Source organism: Brachyistius frenatus, unplaced genomic scaffold, assembly GCF_029030835.1.
Source record: "Brachyistius frenatus isolate BFR_SWC_R1_liver_20210118 unplaced genomic scaffold, ASM2903083v1 Contig_16, whole genome shotgun sequence".
NCBI classification, from domain to species: Eukaryota; Metazoa; Chordata; class Actinopteri; family Embiotocidae; genus Brachyistius; species Brachyistius frenatus.
The window spans coordinates 2,726,837-2,751,802 of NW_027210615.1; the positions used below are offsets into that span (position 1 = coordinate 2,726,837).

The following is a 24,966-nucleotide window of genomic DNA, read 5'->3' on the forward strand; positions in this document are numbered from 1 at the left end:
GGGTTTCCAACAGAGAGAGCGTGTCATTAAAGGCAAGCCACAGACAACTGTGTGAGCTGTGTGCCTCATGCTGTGATTTACACCACCATCAACATCCGAATTATGTCATCTTCCAGCGACTCATGTGGTCTCCCTGTAAACCTGGGATGAGATTTGGCAAAATCCCTGTTTGACATGGATATAGTGGCTTTTCGAGGATCGATTACTCTTCCTTTACATGATGAAACCAATCTAATAATCCTCCCCAACCCACCTCCCAAACGTCCATTCACAGCGATGCTGAAAGCACATGTTCAACGGCGATAAAGCAGAGCTCATGCGGGAGGTGTTGAATGGGTCATATTCAAAGTTGAGCCAATTAATTTGTTTCTGTTGGAGAAATCCGTTAATGTGACATCACCGCGTGACTAAAAAGTATTGTGTGCTTTGTGTTGGTCCACTGCTGGAATGATTATCCATCCATCATCCGTGTCGTAAACTGAAATCAGTGTTATTGGGTTATTTATCATTTATGTAAACATGGACATACACAAGCTACAAGGATATAGAGACCGTCTACAAGGCTGTATTCTCAAAAACTCTTTTCTATGTGACACCGAGCTATTTGGTAACATATTTAATAATAGTTTTAATATGTAACGGGGCAATAAAAGACTGATACTGTGCGTACATATTGCATAATTCTACATTCAGTTTAATCAAATTAAACATGAAGCCAGTATAGAAATATTGCAGTATAACTGTATTTATTGCCTTTTATTCTTATTTGAACTATTTGTCTCCTATTTATTATCTTTTAATTGTCTTTTCTGTAAAAGTGTATCTTTAAAAGTCCTTCTAATAAACTTCTTGTATGTTTGTGTGTGTGTGTGTGTGTGTGTGTGTGTGTGTGTGTGTGTGTGTGTGTGTGTGTGTGTGTGTGTGTGTGTGTGTGTGTGTGTTAATATAAATACTGAATTTGGGATGTTGCAGCATGCTTCTCCTGTTTGAACATTCATTACTGTGTCGAAGCGATTTGATGGGAAATGCGTCATACTCATGCATGACCCGGCATGAAAATAACCTTAATCTGAAACTAATCAAAATCATCTCAGTGCAGGGGATCACTGTGTAGCAGAGGATTCATGCAAGAGATCACAGTTTGCCGCAACACAAATATAATATGGATTAAGTCTAATCCTGGTCTAACCGTAAAAGCTTTCACTGCCGCCTCCCTCCTTTTACCTGCTGGCCTTGATGCGTATCCAGCGGTTGGTGTCGACGCGCACCGATGAGCGCAGCACCACCGGCTTGGAGCCCAGGTCGTACATCATCTGGACATGTCCGTCCACGATGGCCAGGGCGATGTAGTCGGAGCGCTCCACTCCCTTCCCGCTCCACAGCACCAGGCCCTGGGTCGCCTCAGTCCGGATGCTCAGCTCGAACTTGTTCACCAGCAGAGCCTTCTCACTAGGAGAGCAGGAAATACATTAGTTAGCTTTTGGTCCGATGCCTCGAAGGAAGACTTCTAATCTTCAGTGTAGCTGACGCAGCTCAGTTGGTGGTTGTGTTATTTGTAGTTGCACATATGAAGGGACCTCTGCTGGTGTCTGAAAGGCACATTACAAGGATGACATATGGCTCTGTTTGCTCACACATTTGTAGCCTGAGCTCTGCAGTGTCAGAGTCACAGTGATTTTTAAGGAAAATCAGGACGCAGACTGAGCTCAGGAGAAGCAGGGGGCTGTTTTGCTATTAGCGTTCCTCCATCCTACTGAGCCTGACGCACTGCTGCTCGCTGCTTCCTGTGTTGCTCTGTGTGCGTGTTGTCTAGGCAGCTGTTTGATCTCCCGTCTCTTGACTGCTACAGCTGCAGGGTCGATTTGGATGCAGACACTGGGAGACTTCCACCTATCCCGAAGAGGCAGCACACGCAGCGATGTGCCTACACTGTACGTGTGTGCACACACAAACACAGTCACACACTGATTTCTACAAAACAAACTCACTTACAAAAGGTTCTAGTGGAGATACAGCAGAAATCCAGACAATTGTAGCTTCAATTTTCATTCATTTATCGCTTCTGTACACTGCAAAAAAGCTTGGCCAAAATACAATAAAAAAATACATTGAATTTAAGGAGATAATGACCTAATACTAGTTAAATTATCTGTCCATGCATCTAGTTAATTTGACTTGACAAGTCAATCTTAACAAACTGGTTAAAGTCTGGAAATAAGTGAACGCTGATACGTGTTCAAAGGTTTATAATAAATGGACAAAGCTGGTTTTTACATCAAATTTCTTGAGATCAGACTTGCTACAACACAGTAATAAGTAAAACAAGGTGAATATTAGCAAATAAGTCTCAATTATTTTTTGTAATTCTTAACTTTTGCACACTGACAAAATTTAAGGCCGAAGAACAGGAGAATAAATCACTAATTTAAATGGAAATTACTTGATATACAGGTGGAGTAGTGACATAAAATAAGTAGGCCTAAACCCATACTTGATTTAATTTAATACCAGACCTGAACAATTTCTGCTTCACATTCAACGTTTCTCACACACACACACACACACACACACACACACACACACACACACACACACACACACACACACACACACACACACACACACACACACACACACACACACACACACACACACACACCAGTGGTGGAGCTCTGTCTGCCATCTGTAGCATCCTGTGATTCAGTGCCTTCAGCATGTGGAGGAACCGCTAATCGAAGCACTGACCTTAGTTACTGGGCAACCTGCTCTGCCATCTGAGCCACAGCCACCACAGAAGTTCATTAACATTTATTGACAATTGGAAGTAGGTTGGAAGTCTTATTAGTTCCAGTAATTCTAGTTTCGAGACACACTAATAGAAGCAAGTATTCTACAGCCTTGAAGTGGATGTTTTACAGACAACGATGCTTATCAGGAAAAGGCTAGAGGGATTTACTTGAATGAAGTCCAATGATCTGCCTGAGGAAGCACTAGATGATCCATTTATACTAAAAACAAAACCAACTAGATATTAAGTCTAAATATAAGACCATTTTACTTGGCTGGATCCACAGTGTTTGCAGTGCACAACTGTCTGCACATCTGCCACGTTCACGCTTTCACCTTCTTTAAGGCGTATTCAAACACAGAGACAAAGACAAGGTGAGGACACACACAACGAAGAGACAATGACACATTGATTGAATAGAAAAACAGCAGCAGCAGCACAGAGCTGGAGACAAAGATTAGACAAGACAGATGACAAGACAGAGGAGTCAGCATGGCAAACAGGGAGGCACATGGGAGCACAAACAGGAGGGGGAGTGGGAGGAGATGAAGAGAAACCGAGTATACAGTAGCACTTCTCTGTAACCTGGATGAGATTTGTTTTCATCTTTTCAGAGTAGCGTCTTTTAAATAATTCAAAAAAGCAATACGATGATATTTAGCTTTGTAGGCGAGGTAACTTTGACAGCTCGGCCAACAATAATGCTGCTTCACCTCAAGTAAGGAATCGGATTTGATTTTCTCCTTCCAAAACATGCTTAGGTGAGAAACTTCGACCCCATTGATTAACTAAAACTGCTGAGGTAAACAGGAGCAAAAAAAAAAAAAAAAGTATGATTTCAGAGCATCTGATTCTTTTTTCTCCACAGAGAAAAAACAACAAAAAATACAGCTCAGTGAAGCTCTCCTGGAAAACCCTCAAAGGGCTTACAGGGCCCAATAAATCTCCATCGGAGCAGCTTGTCAGTGATAAGGTCAAGGTTATTAAAAGTGCTGAATATATCATGAATAAAACAACGCCGGCGCCCAGCGCTCCAAATCTCACATACACCACTGACTTCATAGATTTCTGATGTGATGCTGTTTCTTCTTTGGAAATGGAGTTTTTAAAACAATTTTTTTTTATCTACTTCTTATGTGTATTCAAATCCTCAGCAGGCACCTCGCTGCGTGCCAACCTCCATTTCAACTCTAGGTGGCAGTAGTGGTTAGAATAATAAGAAACCGCCATGAGGGAGGACAGCTCCTGCAGAGAGAGGCTCCAGCTCTGGCTGGCCTTGTGCTGTTATCAGAAGTCTGAACTTCTGAATTAATTGAAGCATACGCAGAGGCTCTTTGTGATTCGGATTGGTAACTCTATCTCAATAATGGAAACAATGTTGTCTCTGCAGAGGAGGATTTAGCCCTGTGAGCGGTCGAGGAGGGGTTGTCAGGAGATAAGAGGGGCGAGGTGGGGGGGAGGAGGGGGGATGAGGCGGCAAGACACGAGCAAAGTTTGAAAAGCTTGGAGACGGACTCACCTCTGGTCAGACGGGTTCTCCAGAGATTCGGGACTTAAGGGAGCAGGGGAGAGAGTCAACGGCATGCAGTGTGAGCGCAAAGGGGGGCCACAGGGAGGAAAAAGGGGGAAGGAGGGGAGGGAGGACGGATGTTGTGAGCCCACTGGGTGTCTCACAGAGGTCTAGCTCAGACCCGCAGTTGCAAAAAGCATAACTTATCTGCTCTACTAGCATATCGACCACGTCAAAGAGTCGATAACAAATGTTGTGTGATCACAGGAAGTGTGTAGCTTAGCCTTGATAACAGCCCAACCATAAAAAGGAGGTTCTCAAGGGAGCCACTCAGATCAAGATGGATGACTAATGCACCAAAATGCCTTGGGATCCAACATTTATTTTTAAAATAAGCGTCAAGATTAAGCACATTCACAGTCAATGTCCACCCCGCTGCAAAGCCTGCTTTAAGTCAGCGTCCAATTATTGAACAACTCTTTTATATTTATGGCGCTGCACGCTACAGTGCTGCGGCAATTACCTTCTGTCTAGAGATGAAAGCGGTGAATGTGAAAAATTGGGCAATCGTCAAAAAATGGGGTCAAGCAGCATATCAGTTGAGAGTCACGGGCTGATATGATTTGTCACTGAAATAATGGAGCTTGAGCGAATCGACCCGAGCTTCCAGATACATCAGGAGAGGTGATCATAGGCTGGTGCAAATAGTAACAGAAACATTAACCCAAGGTGAGAGTTTGACATTTTGGCCTGAGCAGCACTTAAAAGCCTCTAAAAGAAATGTAGTAATTTCCTTTAGAAAAATCAAATCACGCTGAAGTGATTGGCCAGTGCTCCACTAAGAGCCTGCTTTGCTTAGATTCACGCTCATTGTGGCTCTTAGTGGATGTGACATCCATTAAACCTTTGACAGTCTGGCTCCAAGGACCACTGTCCCCTTCTGCTAAGTGAGATTGATGCCCATGGCTACACACTGCAGAGAGATCTCAATTGGAGGTCTAATCTACAAAGGGAGACAAATCTGTGATTAACATGTCACAGCCTTTTTGTACAGCCGACGCTATAATTATTCACAATTACAGTTAAAGATCTGGTAAAAATGAAATGACAGAAGCCCTGGCGTGGATTGGAAATGTGGACTGAATCCAGTCGGCTTAATTTGAGCTGAATTCTGCTTCACCGCTTTTGTAGGATGTTTTAAAAAGAGGTTACTTACCGAGCTAATGAGCAGGAAGAAAAAAAAAATCCCGTTAATAACTAAGTCATGACCGAGGGTTTTCCCGAGCAGAAACTCCACAGGCACCAGAAACTAGGTTAAGGGTGTTTCGTATATCCTCCTCTTGCAGTTTTCAAGGGGTCTCATTCATTTCCTGCATAACACTTAATGCCATTCAGCGTAAACTGCGAGGCAATTCATTTTGTTTATGAACGAGTTACAACCATGCATAAAATATTGCACATTCTTGGTACAGCAATTCATTTCCTCTGAAGGCTGAGCACAATGCTTATCATGCACACATTCATGCTTCCCTTTTGCACTGAGGGGAAAAAAAAAGAAAAGAAGAGAGGATCTAATGGCACTGCAAAACGTATTTAAAATAATGAAATCTGTCAAATTAAATCATGGATATGGAGCTCGAATGAAATATCTGACTTTAGCTGTAAAGATGATTTCTGTGTGTAAATTAAGACAGGAAGCTGAATGTACTTGAATCACTTCAGTGGGGTTAACTATCAAAGATGGATCTCTTTGTTGCTGTTAGTTGGGCTTGATTTGAAACTGGGACAACAGCCAGTCTTAAAGTCTACTTACTCTGGGATCTCATTGGTCAGTTGGCTTGAGTGAAAAGGAAAGACAGTCAAGGACATTCACATGAGACAAAGACAGTGCGGACAACGACAAGGGAGGTCAGGTCGAAGGACATGGACAAAGGACAAGAAACCGGAGCGCTCGCACACATTGGACAAACAGCAGAGACACAGGTAAAGACAGACACAATTGACGGGATCCTCCAGTCGGTTGTTTGAGAGTGAGCGCGACGATCTGCAGGCTGTGGCCCGCTTCTCACACCTCCGAGTGTCTGTGTGAGGAGCGGCGAGACGGAGATATAGAGCCGTATGCTTGAATCTCTTCAGGTTCGTCACGTAAACATTTTTGTTTATGCCAACCTGGAGGCACACTCACTGCCAGTCTTGCAGATGGATGGAGGAGTAAAAATGTCTCATCATCCGCCCAGAAGGAGAGGATTTCTTCTTTGTTTTTGTTTTTTTGTTGAAACGGCTCCAAAAACGATTTTACGATTACGTCATCAACTTTTCTTCCACTTAGAGGGTGTTAAAAACGGTAGGCGACACCTCTTCGAATGCCACTTTGATGAGAAATAGCCATTTGCGCGTTAAAAAATAGGATGAGAAGTTTAATCGGGCGTGAGCTTTTTTTTTTTTTTTTTTTTGTCCAGAGTCAGCGTGAGCTAAGCGGCACACCACAGAGTGAACTGAGTGCGCTCAGGGCAACACTGTGATTGTTAACTGTCTCGCTAATTAGTAAAATCCTGTCAAAAGTGAAGCAGAACTGCCATAATCGGGGGAGAGGGGTGGGGGGCGTATTAGCCGAGCGCCCAGTTCACCCTGAAGCCCTCGCACTGATGATATCATCAACACTGTCATCACAGTTTACCGGGGACGGAGATGGATAGACAGAGGGGCTATTTGGCTAATAGCTAGTAGGATGGAGGTGCTAGATGAAGCTGAAAAGACGACGATGTTCCACTTGTCCTCCGCCTTACCTCTTCGTAACGGCGTTGTGGTACTCGATGAACGTCCGACCGTCGAAGGCGACGGCCTCGGTCTCTCCGGCGGACTTCTCGTAGATGGCTGTGAGGGAGGAGAGGGGAGAGGAGTGGGGAGGAGGGGATTTGTTCAGAGGATGAGATCACACCAATCAATAAGAATAAGGGTTCGGCTATCAGAGCTGAAGGCAATGGAGCGTGAGCAAATGGGGTAAAAAGAGGGGGGGGGGGGGCGCCAGTTCGTTTGTAGTTTTAATTAACGTGAAAGGGACAGCCGGCCACACGCACAAGGTTAATGGCGAAAGCAGGGACTGAGCATGTAAGACAGATCGGGCCGGAGCGAGTAGATGTCTGGCGGAGGTACGTGGAGATGATGAAAGGGGAGTGCAACTCCATAATGAATATTCAACTGACACGTTTCATCATTTTCATAACTGCCGCATTAGTTTGGATTCAAAACATAATGGCACTGACATAAAAGAGCCATCACGTGTCTAATATTGGCATTATTACTTTAAACAGAGAGACACGCAATGGAAATAAAGGTCTTTCAAACAGAACAAAATAAAAAAATAAACTCATATTTTACTTTACATACTGGAAAGCCAAGAACAAGCTGCATACATGAAGCATGGCTGGTTTCAATCCCACTCATGCTAGGCTTTAAGAGCAGCCAAATTGCTGTGTATCCTTTTAGAGTGAAACCACATCATCTTGAAAGGAGGAAATAGAACAATTTGTACAGTTACTGTGATTCATTGCGACGGCACACGGCTACGATAAGGTGATCTCAACCCAGGGAGCATCGTCGGCCGATAACTTGCACAAAGACCAATCACACTGACCCTTCAAATTGAGTGTAGGAAATGTGTTTAAGACTTGAGTGTTTTGGTGGGTCGTTGGCTTGCAGTGGAATCACAATGAACGTGAAATGTATAGGCAATGGAGATGACAGCGATACTTACTGTTCTGACAGTGTCCCCCTGAGAAACCACTGAGGCAAACACACTCGTAGGTGTCGAGCTGCGGGTTGCAGCGGCCGCCGTTGTGGCAGGGCTCCTGGGAGCACGGGTGGCCCTGGAACATGGCCACGTTACTGGAGCGCAAGGCGTTCTCTTCCCTGAGGATGGGCGTGCCCATCAGAATGATCTGGAAGTAGGACACAGTCAAAGTCAAAAGGAGCACGCGACAGCTTCCAGATAGTCTACGTGTCATCAGTCTTCACATTTACATAACAAAGAGCCTGCAAAGAGGCATGGAGTTAGAACAAATTGGGCATTTACAGTGAACAGTGATGTTCTTACAAATATGGTATTGGTTGCATTATGGAAAATGTTGTTTTAATTTGTCTCTTGTGAGTTCCTTTAACATGTAGTGCAAGTATTTCCCTTTGAAGCTAAATATTGAATAATAAATAAGCAGCATAGTTAAAGTTTGTAGAAAAATAATCATCCTCAAGTAATATTTACTAACAGTTTACCACTCAAAGTCTCTGCTATTCTGCTTCATCGACACTTAGTAGACGTAGTTTGATCTGTTTTAACTGTGACGCAGCAGAAATAAACAATCCCACAAATGTAATCACATTATGGTTCAGATGTTGCTGACTCCTGATTGGAGCAGAGAAATATGGGACATGTTTTTTTCCAACTAAGTCCCGCCCACTTCAAACCAATGCGAAAAGAAAAACAGACAGAAACCTACGATAAGATACGATACAATTTTATCGTCAGTTTACACTGAATATCATTTTTGCATCTTTAGGTAATTCTATTCAAGAGTTTCACACACAGGAAAGCTTAAGGAAACACATCAAACAGTCACACATATCACGTAATATCCTCAGGACTCATATCTCAGTTATCAGCAAACTGACTGAAGAGTCAGATTGGGAAAATATGTTTTCAGGGCTTTTAGTACATGTACAAACTGCACATAAAACATATTAAATTCAGTTAGGCAACATTACAGACAAAGTCCTTGTCTTGTCAGTTTCTGGAGCTCAATTAGAACAAGATTTTCACAACTTGCCGACAAGATCCGACTGCAAATCCATATAATCTCATAAATCAGTTGTAAAAAACAATCTTCAAAGACTTGTGTTTATGTAATACTCTTATGGCCTGATTTACTAAAATCTCAAATAAAGGGTAGTAAATTGCGGGTTTTTTCCAAAAGTTAGCGAATTTATTTTGCACCCGTTTTGCAAGTGATTTACAAACAATATATATGCGTCACTGATATCAGCTGCAAATCGCTGTATTTAAATGAGGGGTTTGCGCGTGTTAAAGCGATTCCAGCAACGGAAAACAGAGCGATATAATAAATGAATAAAAGGAAATTTGATCCCATTGAAATTAAGAAATATAAATATAACAAGAACAAAACGCTATGTAGAAGATTATCAGCAAGAAAGTCAATACTGTGGGGAAAACAAAAAGGCGGGAAAGAAAAAGGCTTCATAATAAAACGTCGGCAAATAAAACAGGAAGTACGGCGGATGAGATCCTCTAACAAACACCGATCAGCAGGTCCAGATCTTTCTGTGGGTACTTTTCATTCAGTGCCTCGCGAGTGCTCGTGAACCTGATGAAGCTACCTGTGAATTCTGCGGGACACATTCAGCACCTTACACATCACATTACTCCAGTTCTGGCCTCTCTCCACTGGCTCCCGGTTGGTTTTAGGATTGATTTTAAGATTTTGATGATCACTTTTAAGACCCGCCTGGGTCTGGCCCCGAGCTACATTACTGAAATGTTGATGGAAAACACGCAAAATGGACAACGTGTGTGAACATGCACATTTGAAAGACACGATCCTCACTGCACGTCGTTAGTAAATCTGCTTGGACATTTTTTTTTTGCTGGTGGGGTGAAGTTTGCACGTAATTTTACACACGCAAACTTTTAGTAAATCAGGCCCTTGGTGACCTTTTTTTGGTCGGTTGCCTTTAACACATAATTCTTGTCTTGCTTTGTTGAATTGCATTTGGTTTTAAAACGATGCGATTACAATTTTCTCTCCTTAGCAAAGCCGTTGAAGATGATCATTTGTTACCAGTCTGGATTGGTATCCAAAGGAAAAGCATCCAGTTAAAGGGCTCTGTGTTTCCTGCTGAACGATCATTAAACCTAATTATTGCAACACATCTGAAGAAAAAGATAAGTGACGCTGTAGATTCAGTTCAACATGTTCCTGTAATGATGAGTTCCCCACTGTCATCACTCAGGAAAGTGTCTCAGAAAATAGGTGTTGATAGAACACACATGTTAAACAGAACATCAAACTGAGACTGCATACTGTCTCGCTCATAATTAACTATTCCCTACAGACCAAGTAAGACAAATGCCACATTTAGCTTTTGATTTGCTCGAAACTGTCAAGGGAAAGTTTGCATAGGAGAACTAATGACAAGTTTGTGCAAACAGTAACATCCTGCCTTTGTTCTCCTGAGTTATTTTTGGCACTCAGAGATGAGCTTTTTGCTGGAAAGTGGAAGGGGAAGGGGAAAAAAAAACAAAAACTGGAAAGCTGTCAGGGAAAGATCTGAGAATAGCTAAATGGAGGGACTTCAAAATGTACACTCTATTATTAGTACATGCTAATCCAAATGAGCAGAGCCACTGCCCGTCACAGTGTGAGCTTATAATGGAAAATTACTAATATGAGGATCTGTAGGATGACAGCTGGACAGCTAATAACATCTCATTTGACTTTGCTTCTGTGCTTCTCAGGGTACCCGAGTCGTTAAAATAACCTACAGAATCCACAAGCAGAACTAATGACACAAAACTCCTTTAAGAAATCGCCTTGTAAACATTTACCGTTTGGATTGTTCCCTTGAAGCCATCTGTGAGAGCAGCGACTCTTGCCAGTCGGCTGTAATCGGGAGCCCCGCCGACGAGAAGAGTCTCTTTCAGGTTGAGATCGGAGTGCGTGTTCTGATGACGGGACACAAACAGGTTTATGCCGGTGAGAACTTACAAAAAAGCCCAACATATATTGTTAAAAAAGGCCAATTGTTCTTTTCCATATGCCAACGGCAATTTTTCTCTCGGTAGGGTTTTTACTTAGAGATAATAGTTTATGGTTTTACTTTAGAGAATGGAGTTATGCTGTCGTGTCCAGGGAGCCTGAAAAAAGTTTCATCCTTTTACTTGAGATATAAAGAATGAGATTAATAAAAATATCCCACCTTTGCAGACATGTCACAGTCATATAGATTGTCCCATTCAAAAAAAAAAAAAGGATTTATCCATATTATAGCTGGCAGAGGTTTAACGACACTTCCTTGCCTTCCTTTCACGCCAATACACTTGATACATTACAACATAATTGATTCCTCTGTCTCTCAGCGAGTGCTCCATTATCCCCTATCTGTGCGGCATAAAAAGAAAGTACAAAGGGAAATCAGGAACAGGCTGGACTTGAGATATGGAAGGTTCTTTACACACATCTCCAGTGAATGGCTGATTATAAGTACCGACCTTTCAAACAGTTGACTGTAGAGACACATTAATTGCAATTCATTTGCGCGGCAGACGACTATGAAATTCGATTCTTTCCACCAAACCTGTGGGACAATTGCTTTGCATTAGCAAGGTTCTGCTTTTGCATGGAGGAGCCGGCCCACTTCAGAAGGAGGGAATTAATGATCTTTATTTTATGTAGGGCAGTAATTGCCAGAGGGGTAAAGTGGAGTTAATTGCTGGAAAAATGATGGAAGGGGCCAAACAAACAGGCTTTGTGCAGGCGAGCTGGTATTGGCTGGGTTTTTATTTAGGATGGGATTTGGAGTGCAGGAGGCAGCGGTGCTTGGCTGAAACCCCAGGGCTGTGTCACCGCACCTTGAGCAGCTTCCAACAGAGACAGGGCAGGGATGTTGGCCAAAGCTGCTGGACCCAGCTGTGGACGGTGCCTCTAGGCTTTTGCCAAAAGTTGTTACCAAAGTTGGCCACCTCGAGCTCTTCATGTAGCCGTTACTACCGTGTAACACTCTGCAGGTAAAGTTGCAAACTGACCCTGCTCCCTTCGTTTTTCTCCTGGTTTGAAATGTCTCTTTGGAATGTCTTACTCTGGATGTAAAGCTACTTTTCTAGGACTCTAAAGTGATGTTTCATGCAATGAAATGGTGGATCGTGTTCTGTTTTCTTTTCCAGACAGCACCGGGTGAACGAGGACAGCTGGTTCTGCGGAGTGATTCTTTGCTCGGTGATGTGCAGTGACTCTTGTTTGTGTCGTTATGGGCGAGTGAGCGGGTGAAAGAGTGAGCGACTTCATGATATTATGGAGGATTGTTCCTGAGTGCAAAATAGAAGTGAGAGCAGATGACAAATGAACAGCCGGGCTTGGCTTAGCACCTCATCGTCTCCTACGGTATACGTCCTCCTCGCCTTCCCCTGTCTTCGCTCTCACTTTTCCGACAGGCACGTGGCTGTGGCGTGATATCCCCTGCCTACGCTGGACTAATGAAGACGCTTCTTTGTTGCTAAAAACAATGGCCGTCACAAAGATGACTGCCTCGCTTCATTCTTCCCTCCCACCTTCCCACCCCCACAGCAGATGGACCGAGGTGAAAGCCAAACCGCGTTCTTTAAGTGCATCTCTTTTTCTATGCTGTGTGTTGCTTGTATGAGTTTATGAGATGGCAACGTTTTTCTTTTTCTTTCCAGAGCTGGCACCTATAAAGCTGCCCGCATCTCTGCTTTTTTGTCTTTTCTTTTCGTGGTGTTGTTGCATGGAGAGATGGGAGTGAGAGGACGTAGTGAATGACTCAAATGAAAAACAGGCGAAGGTGTGACTGGGACTTGTCTCATTACCTTGCGTGATTTCTTATTTCCAGACAGCACATCATAGAGAAGGAAAGAAAATAGGGAGGAAGAGAGTTATTAGGGGAAGACTAGTAAGTGTCTGTGCACGGCATGCAGAGCTAGGCAAGCCAGAGAGCTCTCTCTCTCTCTCTCACACACACACACACACACACACACACACACACACACACACACACACACACACACACACACACACACACACACACACACACACACACACACACACACACACGTGTAAGAGCATTAAAAATAGCTGCTGTGGAGCACAGACGAGTGAGACAAGTACACTAAAAAAGAAAGGAAGAATTGTGATAAATGCATTATATACTGTACATATATATGCAAGCTGTGCAAGTGCGTGAATACAAACATGACAGCAAGTCTAAGAAGGCCATGCATGATGCAGATGGTGGCATTAGGAGAAGATGAAAGACTGTGAACAGTGCCACTTAGCCGAACCTTATTTACAGACTGACGCCCTTCAGTAAGAAGAGGAAGTCGATTTTCATTTCTCATATCTATGTGCCATTAAAATTTTGCACTTCCCTGTGCTGGTAGCCTGCGAGCACTCTTTGATATGATGATCACTCCCAGCATGCAGCACGTGTCCATGTACAGTACGTTCCTGTGCTGAAGACCACCTTTGATATGATGTGTGTTTTTTCTCGGAGCAAAGCGAACCGTAACTCCCTCCTAGTCCTTAAAGCAGGAGTGAGAGAGAATTAGCTGAGAGCCACACTGGATAGGGTCTCCGCATTGAGCTCCATAACAAGTCTCGGCTCATCCCTTTGCGTCCTCCCCATTCCACCTCCCCAACCCATCTTCGCTTCTTCCTTTGCTCTCTTCTTTTAATAAGATTTTCTGCCTGTGTTGCTGGAGTAAAACACAATTACCATACGGACGATGGGAGGCGGCGGGGGAAGGTCTGAGCAGCGAGAGTGGTGGGAAAGAAAAAAAAAAAAAAAAAAAAAGAAGGCGAGCGTTGTATCTTAGAGGAAAATGATGGAGTTGACAGAGTGCATGTTCATAACCACAAATTACACTGTTTAATATAATTGGATGACTTACAGACTTATCAAACTATTAGATCACCTTCATTTTGGAAGCATGCACCTGCTTTATTGGTCGAGCCGCTGGGCTTAAGAGTTTCATTACGCTCCTCTCGCTGCTGCTATCTCCCTTATCTGCCTCCGTCTCCCCAGACACCACCTCAAAGGCTGAATATATAAAAATTGACTGTATACCAGCAGTAAAGACTGCTTTTGATTTCTGTATGCAACACTGAGTTTTATCTCCAGGAAATCAGCAAGCTGAAAGGGCTGAGAGTTTAGAAAGAAAACGTGGAATTACACAATTAAGACAGCTTGTCAAGCTGGTCCTCTACATCAGGAGCTCTCCCTCTTACCTTGACAGTTGTCTCGAGATACTGTCAGTAAAACCAAATGGTGTGAAGCTGTGTGGAAAACACTCAGCAGAGGCGTAAAGTTTGCGGATTCAACTGTGCTTGAGGCAGGACGACCTGTACGAGGGCAAACAGAGGCCCCAAATGTGGCGATGATGAGATACGCAGATGAGTAGACTGTACACGGGCAGAAGCACGGGCAGAAGTACAGGCAAGGCTTAGCATAGCAAAGACCCATCATCATCATCATCATCATCTACGCATGCTAAAAGAAAAAGATAACCATTAGCAGCAGCTTGTTAGCTTGCTGTTTCTTACTGGTGCCTCTCCTTTGACGGGCTCCTTCTTGTTCACTCTGATCTCTCCTTTGCGCTGGGAGCGCTCCAGGTTGATGGTGTTCCACACGTTCAGCTGGATTGGTTCCTTACTCCTGAATCACACACATACAGACAGTCATATATTGGGAGAAACAGGCTCATCACTGTCAGAGGTAGTGTTATGTTTGGTATGTCCTTTAATCTTTGTGCGATTATAGCATCCTGTATGCTTTTTCATGTAGTGTCATTTTATTTTACAATTATTCCTGGTTGTGTAAAGCCGGGCTCAGACTGCACGACATGTTCGTCTTTCACATTGGTAACTACGTCAGATTATGTAATCAAAGTGTATTCAAATGTTGCGGGGTCTTTGTTGGGAGACCGGAAGACCTACAAGTATGACCCGGACCAATCATCGCTCTTGTATCGTCTGGGACAAGAAGCTGTCAATCATGACTATTACTCACCAGGGTGCTATAGCGCCTCCGCTATTTCTCGCCAATATTTATCTGTTTTTACTCTGTCATGGTCTTCTCTCGAGGAAACATCAAAAAGGCAGGAGGGTCCTTGCCACAGCTCAACCAACCGTCCCTCTGTCCCCTTATTACAGCCGTGTTTTCAACTGCACGCCAGAGAGCATTTTGTCATCCTACTGGACGACGTCAAAGAACGCGTTGTAAAATATGTCAAACTTTTCAGGTAAAAGCATTCAAATTCTGACATGCTAGGCTTTCCGTCAGGGTTTCGTCGGGTGTTCCAGAAGCTGCTTTACTAGTCCTCAATTATGTCACTCTACAAGTCCCGTTTGATGGTGCCGACGGTCATACTTGGGTCAGACACTGGAAATTTGTCTGTGATGGCTAAATCGTGTCAAAGTCGGGCTGAATTCGTGCAGTCTGAGTCGGGCTTAACGTAAACCCTTTTAGACTCTCATGTTAACCTGATGGTGGCCGGTCCCTTTCCCAGGTCGTAGCGAAACTCCAGGATCCCCTCGTTCAGGGACAGAGAGACAAAGTCGCCTTTCCCGTCCGATTTTTGTCCGTTGTAGAAGATCAAACCGTTGGAGTCGTTGGCCATGAGGACCACCGTCATGCTGAGCTTTTGACTGCGGATGTAACACATGGAAAAACACACAAAAATGTAAGACACGCACCACGATATATACCCAAGACAGAGCAAACGATGCTAGTTTTCTTGTTTTTGCTGCACTGGTCCTCCATCTATGTAGAAATTGTGAAGAGATACTATATATTGTACGTGCTCAGGCCCAGATCATGGTTTTTGTGTAACCCTCATTGTGAATTCAGTTCAGGCTTAAAGAAGGCAGACCTGCCTAAGGCACAGAACAAGCGCAGCCTATGAAAACTACATGATACCCAGTGTTCAGTAATACATACACAAGACTTCACTGTGTGGGCTTCCCGCCGAGACATGGGACTTACCGCAGATCATGACCGTAGAGATGGAGCCCTTTCAGCTCCAGGTAAGAGTCTCCGCTGAAGAGTGGCATGTAAGCCCCTCTCCGCTCAGCCACTGGATAAACAGAGAGACTACATTTAACCTCACGTCACCTTTTTGTTGCTGACAGAATTTAAATTCAGGGACAGTCAGTGCATCTTTGAGGGACCTGTCGGCGTTATGGAAAGATATGGATTTGTGTTCTCATAGCATTTGGGATTAAGACTTTCTCCTGACAGAAATTCAAACAAACAAAAAAAATAAATTCAAAAATCCTTATGTCAGACTGATTACACAGCCCGCCACTGTGTAACAAAGAACCTTCGGAGACATGCAGAGTTTAACACCACAGTCGGGACCTATGAAATAATGCAGCCTTTGTATTTTGGCAGGCCTTTTTACAAATTCATGTCTCCGCGACGGGTCTACGTCTGGCTGTCCCGTTTCTGGCTGTCTGGAGTGATTAGAAGAGGCACTGTGCCATCCTTCTAACAAGTGGCTTGACATTAAAAATCACTCAAGTGTCACCCGAGGGTATGTGTTTATGGTGTTGTTTGCAGAAACTACCATCATTCAGAGACATGTGCTGTACTTGACGCTCACACACACACACACACACACACACACACACACACACACACACACACACACACACACACACACACACACACACACACACACACACACACACACACACCTATCCATGTAGCCGGCTAGAAAGCTTCTATTCGTAATTGGCTGAGATTAGCTGTGTCGAGTCAGGATGGAGAAGGCAGAGGGAGAGGAGGAAGCTAATTAGCTATTGTGCAAAAGACTGCTAATGATGATGGCGCGTACCACGGAGTGGAGCGAAATAAGAGTCCTGCACACGCAACAATGAAGGGTGTACTAAACTGAACTCTATTAGAGTCACAGAGCAAAAGGTAGTTTCTTATAGGGCAGTGTGGAGTTCTTCCACTGCTCGGGCTGAAAGCACCGGGATCAATAAATCAGGAGAGGTCAGCGACCAAGAAGAGCATTGGAGACATATTGGAGGAACTGAGCTTGACGACCAGGAAAACTTAGGAGAGTTCAAATACCTTAAAAAGCTAAATCTTTGAACTTTTTACATCTATTACTGAGGTGATGGTAAGCTCCAGGGTAATTCTGTTTATATTAAAGTAACTCTACCTTATTAGTGTTTGTAATAAAACCAATCAAAACCCTATAAAAAAAAATTGGGAAAGCAATAACAGAGCAGCTGAGATGCAGTTTGCCTCTTAAAAAAACCCTCTGTGGCTGCAATCGAGCTCTTGGCCCCGCCCACAATCAATCATCTCTTCAGTGCACTTGCTTAGACACACACCGTCTCTGACTCACACACAGACACCGCCCGACTTCATGTAGCTACGTCGCTCCACATAAAACCCAGTGAAACTCTCCCCCCCCTGCAGTTCGTCTTTGTCGGCCTGCCAGAGTCCAAGTGATCCTGCTTTCATCACTAAATTGTAATGATTTACACTATCACAGGGTAAAAGCACAGACGAAAGTAGGCCATTCAATACTCGTGGAACACCCTTGAGAAAAGTCCTTGACGGTGAATATTACAGCAGAGAGCTGCACTGACGAACCCTGGCGGGATTGAAATGAAAACCCCAGCTCAACACACACACACACACACACACACACACACACACACACACACACACACACACACACACACACACACACACACACACACACACACACACACACACACACACACAAACACAGAGATACAAACACTTCATATTACTACTAATTCACCTTCGGGCTTGTAATGAGTGGGCTCTAAGCTACCTGTCTTTTTAGCTGTTCTCAGTGCAGTCTCAGAGGGGACGTGTGCCTGGCTGCCGCCTTATCTGTGAGTTCCTGTCTGGGGCTGACACTCTGGCTGACTGACGCTCACATTAATCACCTCGGGCAGGGAGGACTGATGCGATTAGTCATCTCATTGATTGCAATGGAAAAAATAGCCTTTTGGAACGGGAGACGCTCTCGCTCACAAGGCATTGATTTTGATTCACCTCAATTTATTTTAGTCACCTGCTAACTGAGACTCTTGGAAGGAGGCTTTTTCCATTTGGTTTTTCTAAACTCCCAGGGGTACAAAGATGCATATTTTCCTTTTGTCAGGAATCTGCAATGATGGTATATTCTCTTTAATTTGCAGAAGTCAACTTCTGCAAATCCTCACGACAAACATCTACAAAGGTGGGGAGGGGGAAAACAGGAGTAGACTTCAGAATGCGACACCGCCAAAAGTGCTAATGATGAACTTCAAAAGCAGCTGAGCCGCGCTCTGGTCTTTTTCCCCAGCAGCAGCCTGGTTCTGCCATGTAAAACAAAGTACCAACAAGCATGTTTGAACACAACACTTGTGGGCGTATAGGCAGGGAGGGAGGAAGGGAGAGAGGGAGTGGAGGAAGGCTGCGGCTTCGCTCCGGCTTACCCACTAACAAGCGTAGCTGGGTCGATGTGGAGGAAGGCCCGATGGGGCCAATCATCTACCTCAGTTCTGTAACCCACCAACCCATCCCCTCCCACCCTGAAGGGTCACCCCCCCCCCCACCACCACCACCACCACCTTCTGCGTTTGATCTCCCTTCTTGATTCAGGATGGATGGGAGTGTTGCAGAGTGTAGAGAAAAGGAGAAGCAACATGGGCAGAAATTAGGCAGGAGGAGAGGTGCTGCTCAGCTGACTCTCAGACCAAACACGGGTGATCTGGAGGGAGATCTGAAGCAGGATGTACTCTAATTACCTTTCTCGCAGTGCCTCCCTTCACGTCCCATGGGACACTCGCATTTGTAGCCTCCCTCGGGCAGCGCCTGGCACTGGGCGGATGGATGGCACCTGTTGGGTTCGCATGGGTCGTGGACGTCGGCACAGGTTGGACCTAAAGACACACACACACACACACACACACACACACACACACACACACACACACACACACACACACACACACACACACACACACACACACACACACACACACACACAGAAACATGTTAAACCTCTATTCCTTTTATTCCATCGGAGACAAGGGGGAGACAAAATAAAAGGAAAGAGAAGCGGGGTGTGAGGATTTCCTCTGTAATAGAGGTCATTTTCTAATAGGATTTGGAAATATTACACGTCCAGATTAAACAGCGCAGAGCCTCCCTGCCACGCGGCCATGTTTCTGGGCCAACGCCGACTGTGGGAAAGGCTTCGCCAGCGTCTGGTGGATGATGGTTTTGCCCTCTGCCACATCCCATCTAAATTCACCCGTCATTACTTTAGCAGTCAGGGCCTGTGGTGAGGAGAGCGCTTTAATGAACCCCGTCCCCGCTGAGCTCACTGGGCTTCCCCGTTTTTCCTCAGTCGCACTTTTGGTAGCAGTCTTTTATCCTCCACTCTCACTTCCTCCCTACCAGAGCTCTTTTTTTTCCAGACCTCCTCTCCCATTTTTTTTTATCTTGAAAACTTTCTCACCTCCCTCATTCATCCAGCCATCCTGACATGTCCTCCTACGAACTACAACTACCCATCCATTTACTCTCTCTCTGTGATGCGTCCCAAGACAGGACATTCTGACATTATGTCAAAATTAACTTGCAGACAACAGTCCAATTCCCTTTATCACCATTCGCTTTACGCCATTTGCCAACGCAACTTTTGTCCTCGCAGTGATTCCTGGAGTGGAGAGCTATCTATACTTTTCCCCAAGCTACTTAATAACAACAAAAACATAAAAGCACCTCTTATACAAAAGTTAATAATAATATAATGCGATGCTTTATTGAGTTACATTTTAAATTCAAGGAAAATGGCTCTTAAAACTTGGCTGATAGGTGGTTTCCATAACCACTGACCTGCCCCCGTGTAAGGATAAAATCCTTTATTGTTCAAGCATAAAAGTTAACTCTGACAATTAATCTGGTCCTTGTGTGAAACTTTCCGCAGTCGGCTACGGGTATGGCCAGCGAGGGGCACGCTTGGCTAGGCCGTGATGGTCTCTGCTTTTAACTATACTCCCTCTCAGTTGCTTGTTAGTTGCCATCTGCTGCAGGGAAAAAAAAAAAAGGGAGGGAGGAATGTGGAAGTCGAGATAGACCAAAGGCCAATCACTGAGAATTTGTTCAAAGTTTTCATGTCAACATTTAATCTCTCATTTCTGTGCTGGACGCACAGATTTGATGGTGTTAATGGAATGACTTGCAGCGCTCCTGCTGGGGGCATGAGTTACACTGTCAAATTAGGCTGTCAAGCTTACTTAGGATTTGTGAGTAAGGCATATGACCACAGTGAATCCCTGAGGAGAAGCCAACACAGAGACACACTGTGTAAAGTGAATTTGACCTACAAGGTGTTAGAAAAGTTTGAAAATTCCATATAAATAAGACTTTTCTACTTAAATCCCTTCACTTACACTTTAGGAACCAATTCCGTGTCTCCAGATATTCCAGTATGACAGTGACTGTCCTTTATCAGCACCTTACCCCAGAATCCTTTGCTACACTTGCAGTGGAACATCTCCGCCTCCTTGACCTGGCACGCGGCGGCGTTCTTGCACGGGTTCGGCTGGCAGGGGTTGTTTCCACATTCACCCACGCCGCTGCCGTACTGACTGTCGCCGCCGCTCTCCTGCAGGTTGAGCACCCGGTTGTTGACGTCCAGCACGCGGATGCAGCCCACCAGACCTGTGGCCACCGCCGTCCTTTCATTTACACTGCAGACGGAAAGGGAGAGAGAATTACAATTATTACACGGCAGACTCTCACATAATAACACCAAACATGGTATAGAAAAACACTATAAGCTGTATAATACTGCACATACATTTAACGCAGCAATGTAACTCAGTTTATTTCCATAAGGGAAGAGGTGGAAGTTTTCAGTTGATGGTCCTCTTCAAATTCTGACTGTTTTCCAAAAACATCCCATCAATTCTAATCAAAATCTCATTATACAACAAGTAGTTCCGACCCAGCGATCTGATTGGTCAACTGTACTTTTGGAAAGTGCTCAAATTACCATAAAACACACCCTGCTCATCATTAGAAATATCACTCTGCCTTCTCAATGGAAATAAATAATTGGAATGTAATTTCATATATGTAACATAATGTTGCTTTTACTTGCTATAGGCCTACTAATTGTGAAAATCTGGTCTCTTTTGGTCCTTTTTATGTCGCACCGAGCACTATGTTTCTATGTGCTTTATTTATTCAGTTTGAGAAACGATCTCTAGAAGGCAATAAAATGGACTTGATCTTGTCTCTGTTGCTGTGTCGTTGCTAAGGGTTGGACTACTTCCTGGAGTGGTAAACAGTGCATGCATTACATTCGCTTCTACTGACGTGACTAATTGTTTTCCAGTTGTTAGTATGTATTGCTATGGAAATGGGGCTCCCGCTAACAAAACGTTTTATATTTTGAAAGCAAATTGCCCCACAATATGAATACATTTAGATGACATATTTGATTTAGTTGGTAGCTTGTTGGAAAGGGCCTCGGTCCTGATCGCATCACTGTTGTGCCAATAATCACGTTAAACCTCACCCTTTCGCGTAATATTGCTTAATTAACTGCTTAATTACAGAGCAACCTTTGATTCACTTACTGTTAGGGCAGGGTGATATATATATATATATATTTTTTTATCAGATACTCTACCTTAATATCAATATTGCCACAGAATTGTAGGGATCAATGTTTGTGCGTTCACAAAATATTTAGAGAGATTTGTGATTAAAAAAAAGTGATCAGTAATGTAAATATCGTGACAAAGTGGTAAAGGCCAAGCGGCAACCGACAGTGACGTCACGTCAGTTTGTGAACTGCTGTTCTGAAACCTCGAGTTTGGCATTTTGGCCATTGCCATCTTGCTATTTTGGACCCAGTAGTGACCAACATTTTTTAGACGAGCTGGGGAGGAGCGAGCGCTGGGTCTTACTCAATCTGAACCCGAGGACAGTATGCCCCGCCCTCCCATAGCAGACAGACACATCCAAACATACCTCTCTTTGAGGCCTAATATCTAATTAATGATAGGATTATTTTCAGATGGACCACCAGAAAACTAATAAGGAGTGACTTTAGTAAATGACACTATAATGACTTGTGGAAAAAATATATTGACTTTGTATTTCATGAGAGAAGTTGAATGGGAGTCAGAGTCTTTTTGGAGACGACCCCCAGTGGCTCTTGGTGGTATTGTGCTTTAAGGCACTGGCTGCACTTGTCAGACCCAGAAGCTATATACACTTTATAGAACAGCTAGAACAGTCTGGTCAGTTCAGAAAATGAAAGTCTCATATGGTATGAATATATTGATACATTGCCCAGCCCTATTTACGGTATAATGACATGAGTCTGTAGTATACGAGTGAATGGACCAGTATCAGCTGGTGGTGGGGCTGTACTGTGTTTAAAAACTCTCAGTAAGAAGGCACGCAAGCAAGGCTGGATTATCAACCAGACCACCCAAAAACCCCACCGGCCCCTGGAGGCCCCATACTTGTACCTGTTGGAGGCCCCATAGTCATTAACCAATTAACAGGACCAGATACTAGTAATGCAGAATATCAGCTGAAATGGTGAGGGCCTTAATGTGGGTTCTGCCTGTCTGTCTATAACATTCATCTCCCTGTCTAGTCCACCTGCTTATAGAAGTGGAATGTCCAGAGAAAGAAGAACAGGGAATCAATAGGTACACACATCTAATTTTCTATTCCAAGGTTCCGGTCGGAGTTAATTTGCCCACACAGGTGAATAAGGAGAAACAGAGAAAATAAGGACAAAATTATTGAGCAAAACGAACATAAATGGAAAATTGGATTAATGCACGTGCTGTTTGGAATATCTCAAACACTGATTTAGCTCCTACTGTAACTTGACTATTATTATAATGATGTAACTGTAACTGTAGATATGAGGCCTTACTCAAGCTTCATTTCCTCAGGCACTCCTCCGATGAACAGGTGGGTGTCCAGGTTGAGGCCGTCTGTTCCCCGCGGACTCTCGCCTTCGATGTGCGGCTCGTTGTCCACGCTGAGCATGGCGTTTCGCCGGTTGCGAGTCACCACCAGTTGATGCCAGCGGCCCTGGCTGATTTGGACTTTGCTGACCACTGTGCCTGTACCCGAGCCTGTGTTGAACCTAAGAAGGATGTATAAAAATATGTCAGATGCTGATTCACTCAACTTTATCCAACAAATCACTCCATACCTGTGTACTTTCACACTTTATACCAATCTACAGCACCACCTGTGGAGGCTATCGTCCACAATATGCTTGTTTTTATCGAGCAGCGCCTAATGACTAGAAGAAATCTACTCAAATTGCTCAACAAGACAGAGATGGATGAAAGAAAGGAGGCACAAAACCTCCCATTTGGGATTTAAAGTACAGTATGTGCCTGGAAAGAAGCAGCACTTAAAAAACGGTCTCTCACTCCCTCATTTTAATTCAACCTTTTATCTAATGAGGTTTTGTTGAGAAAAAGGCCATATCGTCACAGAAAAGAGCTGTCGTGTATGTGCACCCACACATATGGTGGTATTAGCACAACCTGAGAGCAATTATCTGCCACAAATAATTAGTTCTTCTCCCCACGTCGTGGATTTGCAAAACTGTGGGTGGTAATCTTGCCGCTGTATTTCTGGAATTGAGGCAGAGCTCTATTTGAAAGCGCAAGTGACTAATGGTCTCCTTTAGTTTGCTATTGATTTCACTCTGAATAAAGAAATCTAACCTGGGCAGGTTGGGAGAAACTGAAAGGGCTTCGAGGGGTTGGGGTGAAATACGAGAGCTAAAAGATAGGAGAAGCGGACGGCGTTTGAAATAATAGGTCGCAAAAAGATGTGGTGCGGAATCTCTAATTAGTCCATTCACGTCTTTTCTAAGGACGCTCCCTTTCCCAAATGATTTTTTTATTCATGCAATTCCAGTGCAGGAGATGAGGTGAATACTTAGTGTTTCTGCAGGGAAATTGTCCAGAAAACTGTCAGTTCTCATCTGAAGGTTACACTAGATAATACTAAATATATTGTTCACTTCCTACTACATTTCTTCAAGGGGCACTGCACCAGTTTTACATGTCAGAATCAATTTACTAGTCATGACAAGTGATACTCAGCCTGGCTCCAGGGAACATAAGATCAGGCAGGGATTGTCTGAAAAATACCATTACTGAGATGCATCATGGGAGGTGTAGGATGTTAGTGTTTCCGTAGTTTGACCCATTTTATCCATTTTTATTGGTCTTAAAAGTCCTGCAGCTACTCATACAGCCACATACATGACACGCACTGAACGCATCAAACACAAAATCATTCCAATAGTCACAAAAACTGAACCATGTGGGTAACATGGATACCTGAACATAAATCATCCGTTAAAATCTCGACCTATTTAATCATTTGTATCAGTTCAAACATGCACAGAGTCAGTATATTTCTATAGTTGCATACAATATGTTGCTTTTATCCTGACTGCACAGCGCTGATGTACATGTGGGTGCATTTCTGCGTCACTGCTTTCATCTGTAAAACCCAAACACCACATTTGTACATGTTTATATATATGATCAAAAATAACCTCCTGCACATATTGCTGTGCATATGTTCCCGCCACCAGTAAACACGATCATGTCTCTGAAAGCACGCTTTCATCGCCTTAACCTTCAAATCTGTCAAGAGCATGCTGTATTGCTGTTTTCAACATGTTCACTTGCTGTAATCATTTGCCTCGTTATCTTCAGTGCTGTCTGTTTGTTTTACTCTCAGCTGCTGCTTCAATGACCCCGTTTCCTCATGAGGATCATCATAGTTTGGACAGGAAGGAAAAAGACCTATCGAA

General features: G+C 43.8%; 1 protein-coding gene across 9 annotated transcripts in view; it reads right to left on the reverse strand.

Moving 5' to 3' along the window:
- The window catches only part of agrn (agrin), a 283,677-nt gene that overhangs the window by 6,367 nt on the left and 252,344 nt on the right, over nt 1–24,966 (reverse strand). For 3 of the 9 annotated variants that reach the window (XM_069693993.1, XM_069693996.1, XM_069693997.1), the window contains 10 exons: nt 23,050–23,265; nt 20,604–20,833; nt 18,881–19,015; nt 16,083–16,173; nt 15,581–15,745; nt 14,642–14,753; nt 10,915–11,031; nt 8,053–8,236; nt 7,085–7,172; nt 1,225–1,449 (listed from right to left, as the gene is read on the reverse strand). In XM_069693993.1, coding sequence (XP_069550094.1) covers nt 1,225–1,449; nt 7,085–7,172; nt 8,053–8,236; nt 10,915–11,031; nt 14,642–14,753; nt 15,581–15,745; nt 16,083–16,173; nt 18,881–19,015; nt 20,604–20,833; nt 23,050–23,265 — 1,563 coding nt within the window. Of the gene's footprint in view, nt 1–1,224; nt 1,450–4,307; nt 4,341–6,111; nt 6,136–7,084; nt 7,173–8,052; nt 8,237–10,914; nt 11,032–12,909; nt 12,922–14,626; nt 14,754–15,580; nt 15,746–16,082; nt 16,174–18,880; nt 19,016–20,603; nt 20,834–23,049; nt 23,266–24,966 lie in introns of all 9 variants that reach the window. The other 6 variants (XM_069693988.1, XM_069693995.1, XM_069693990.1 and 3 more) reach the window with 5 other exon arrangements.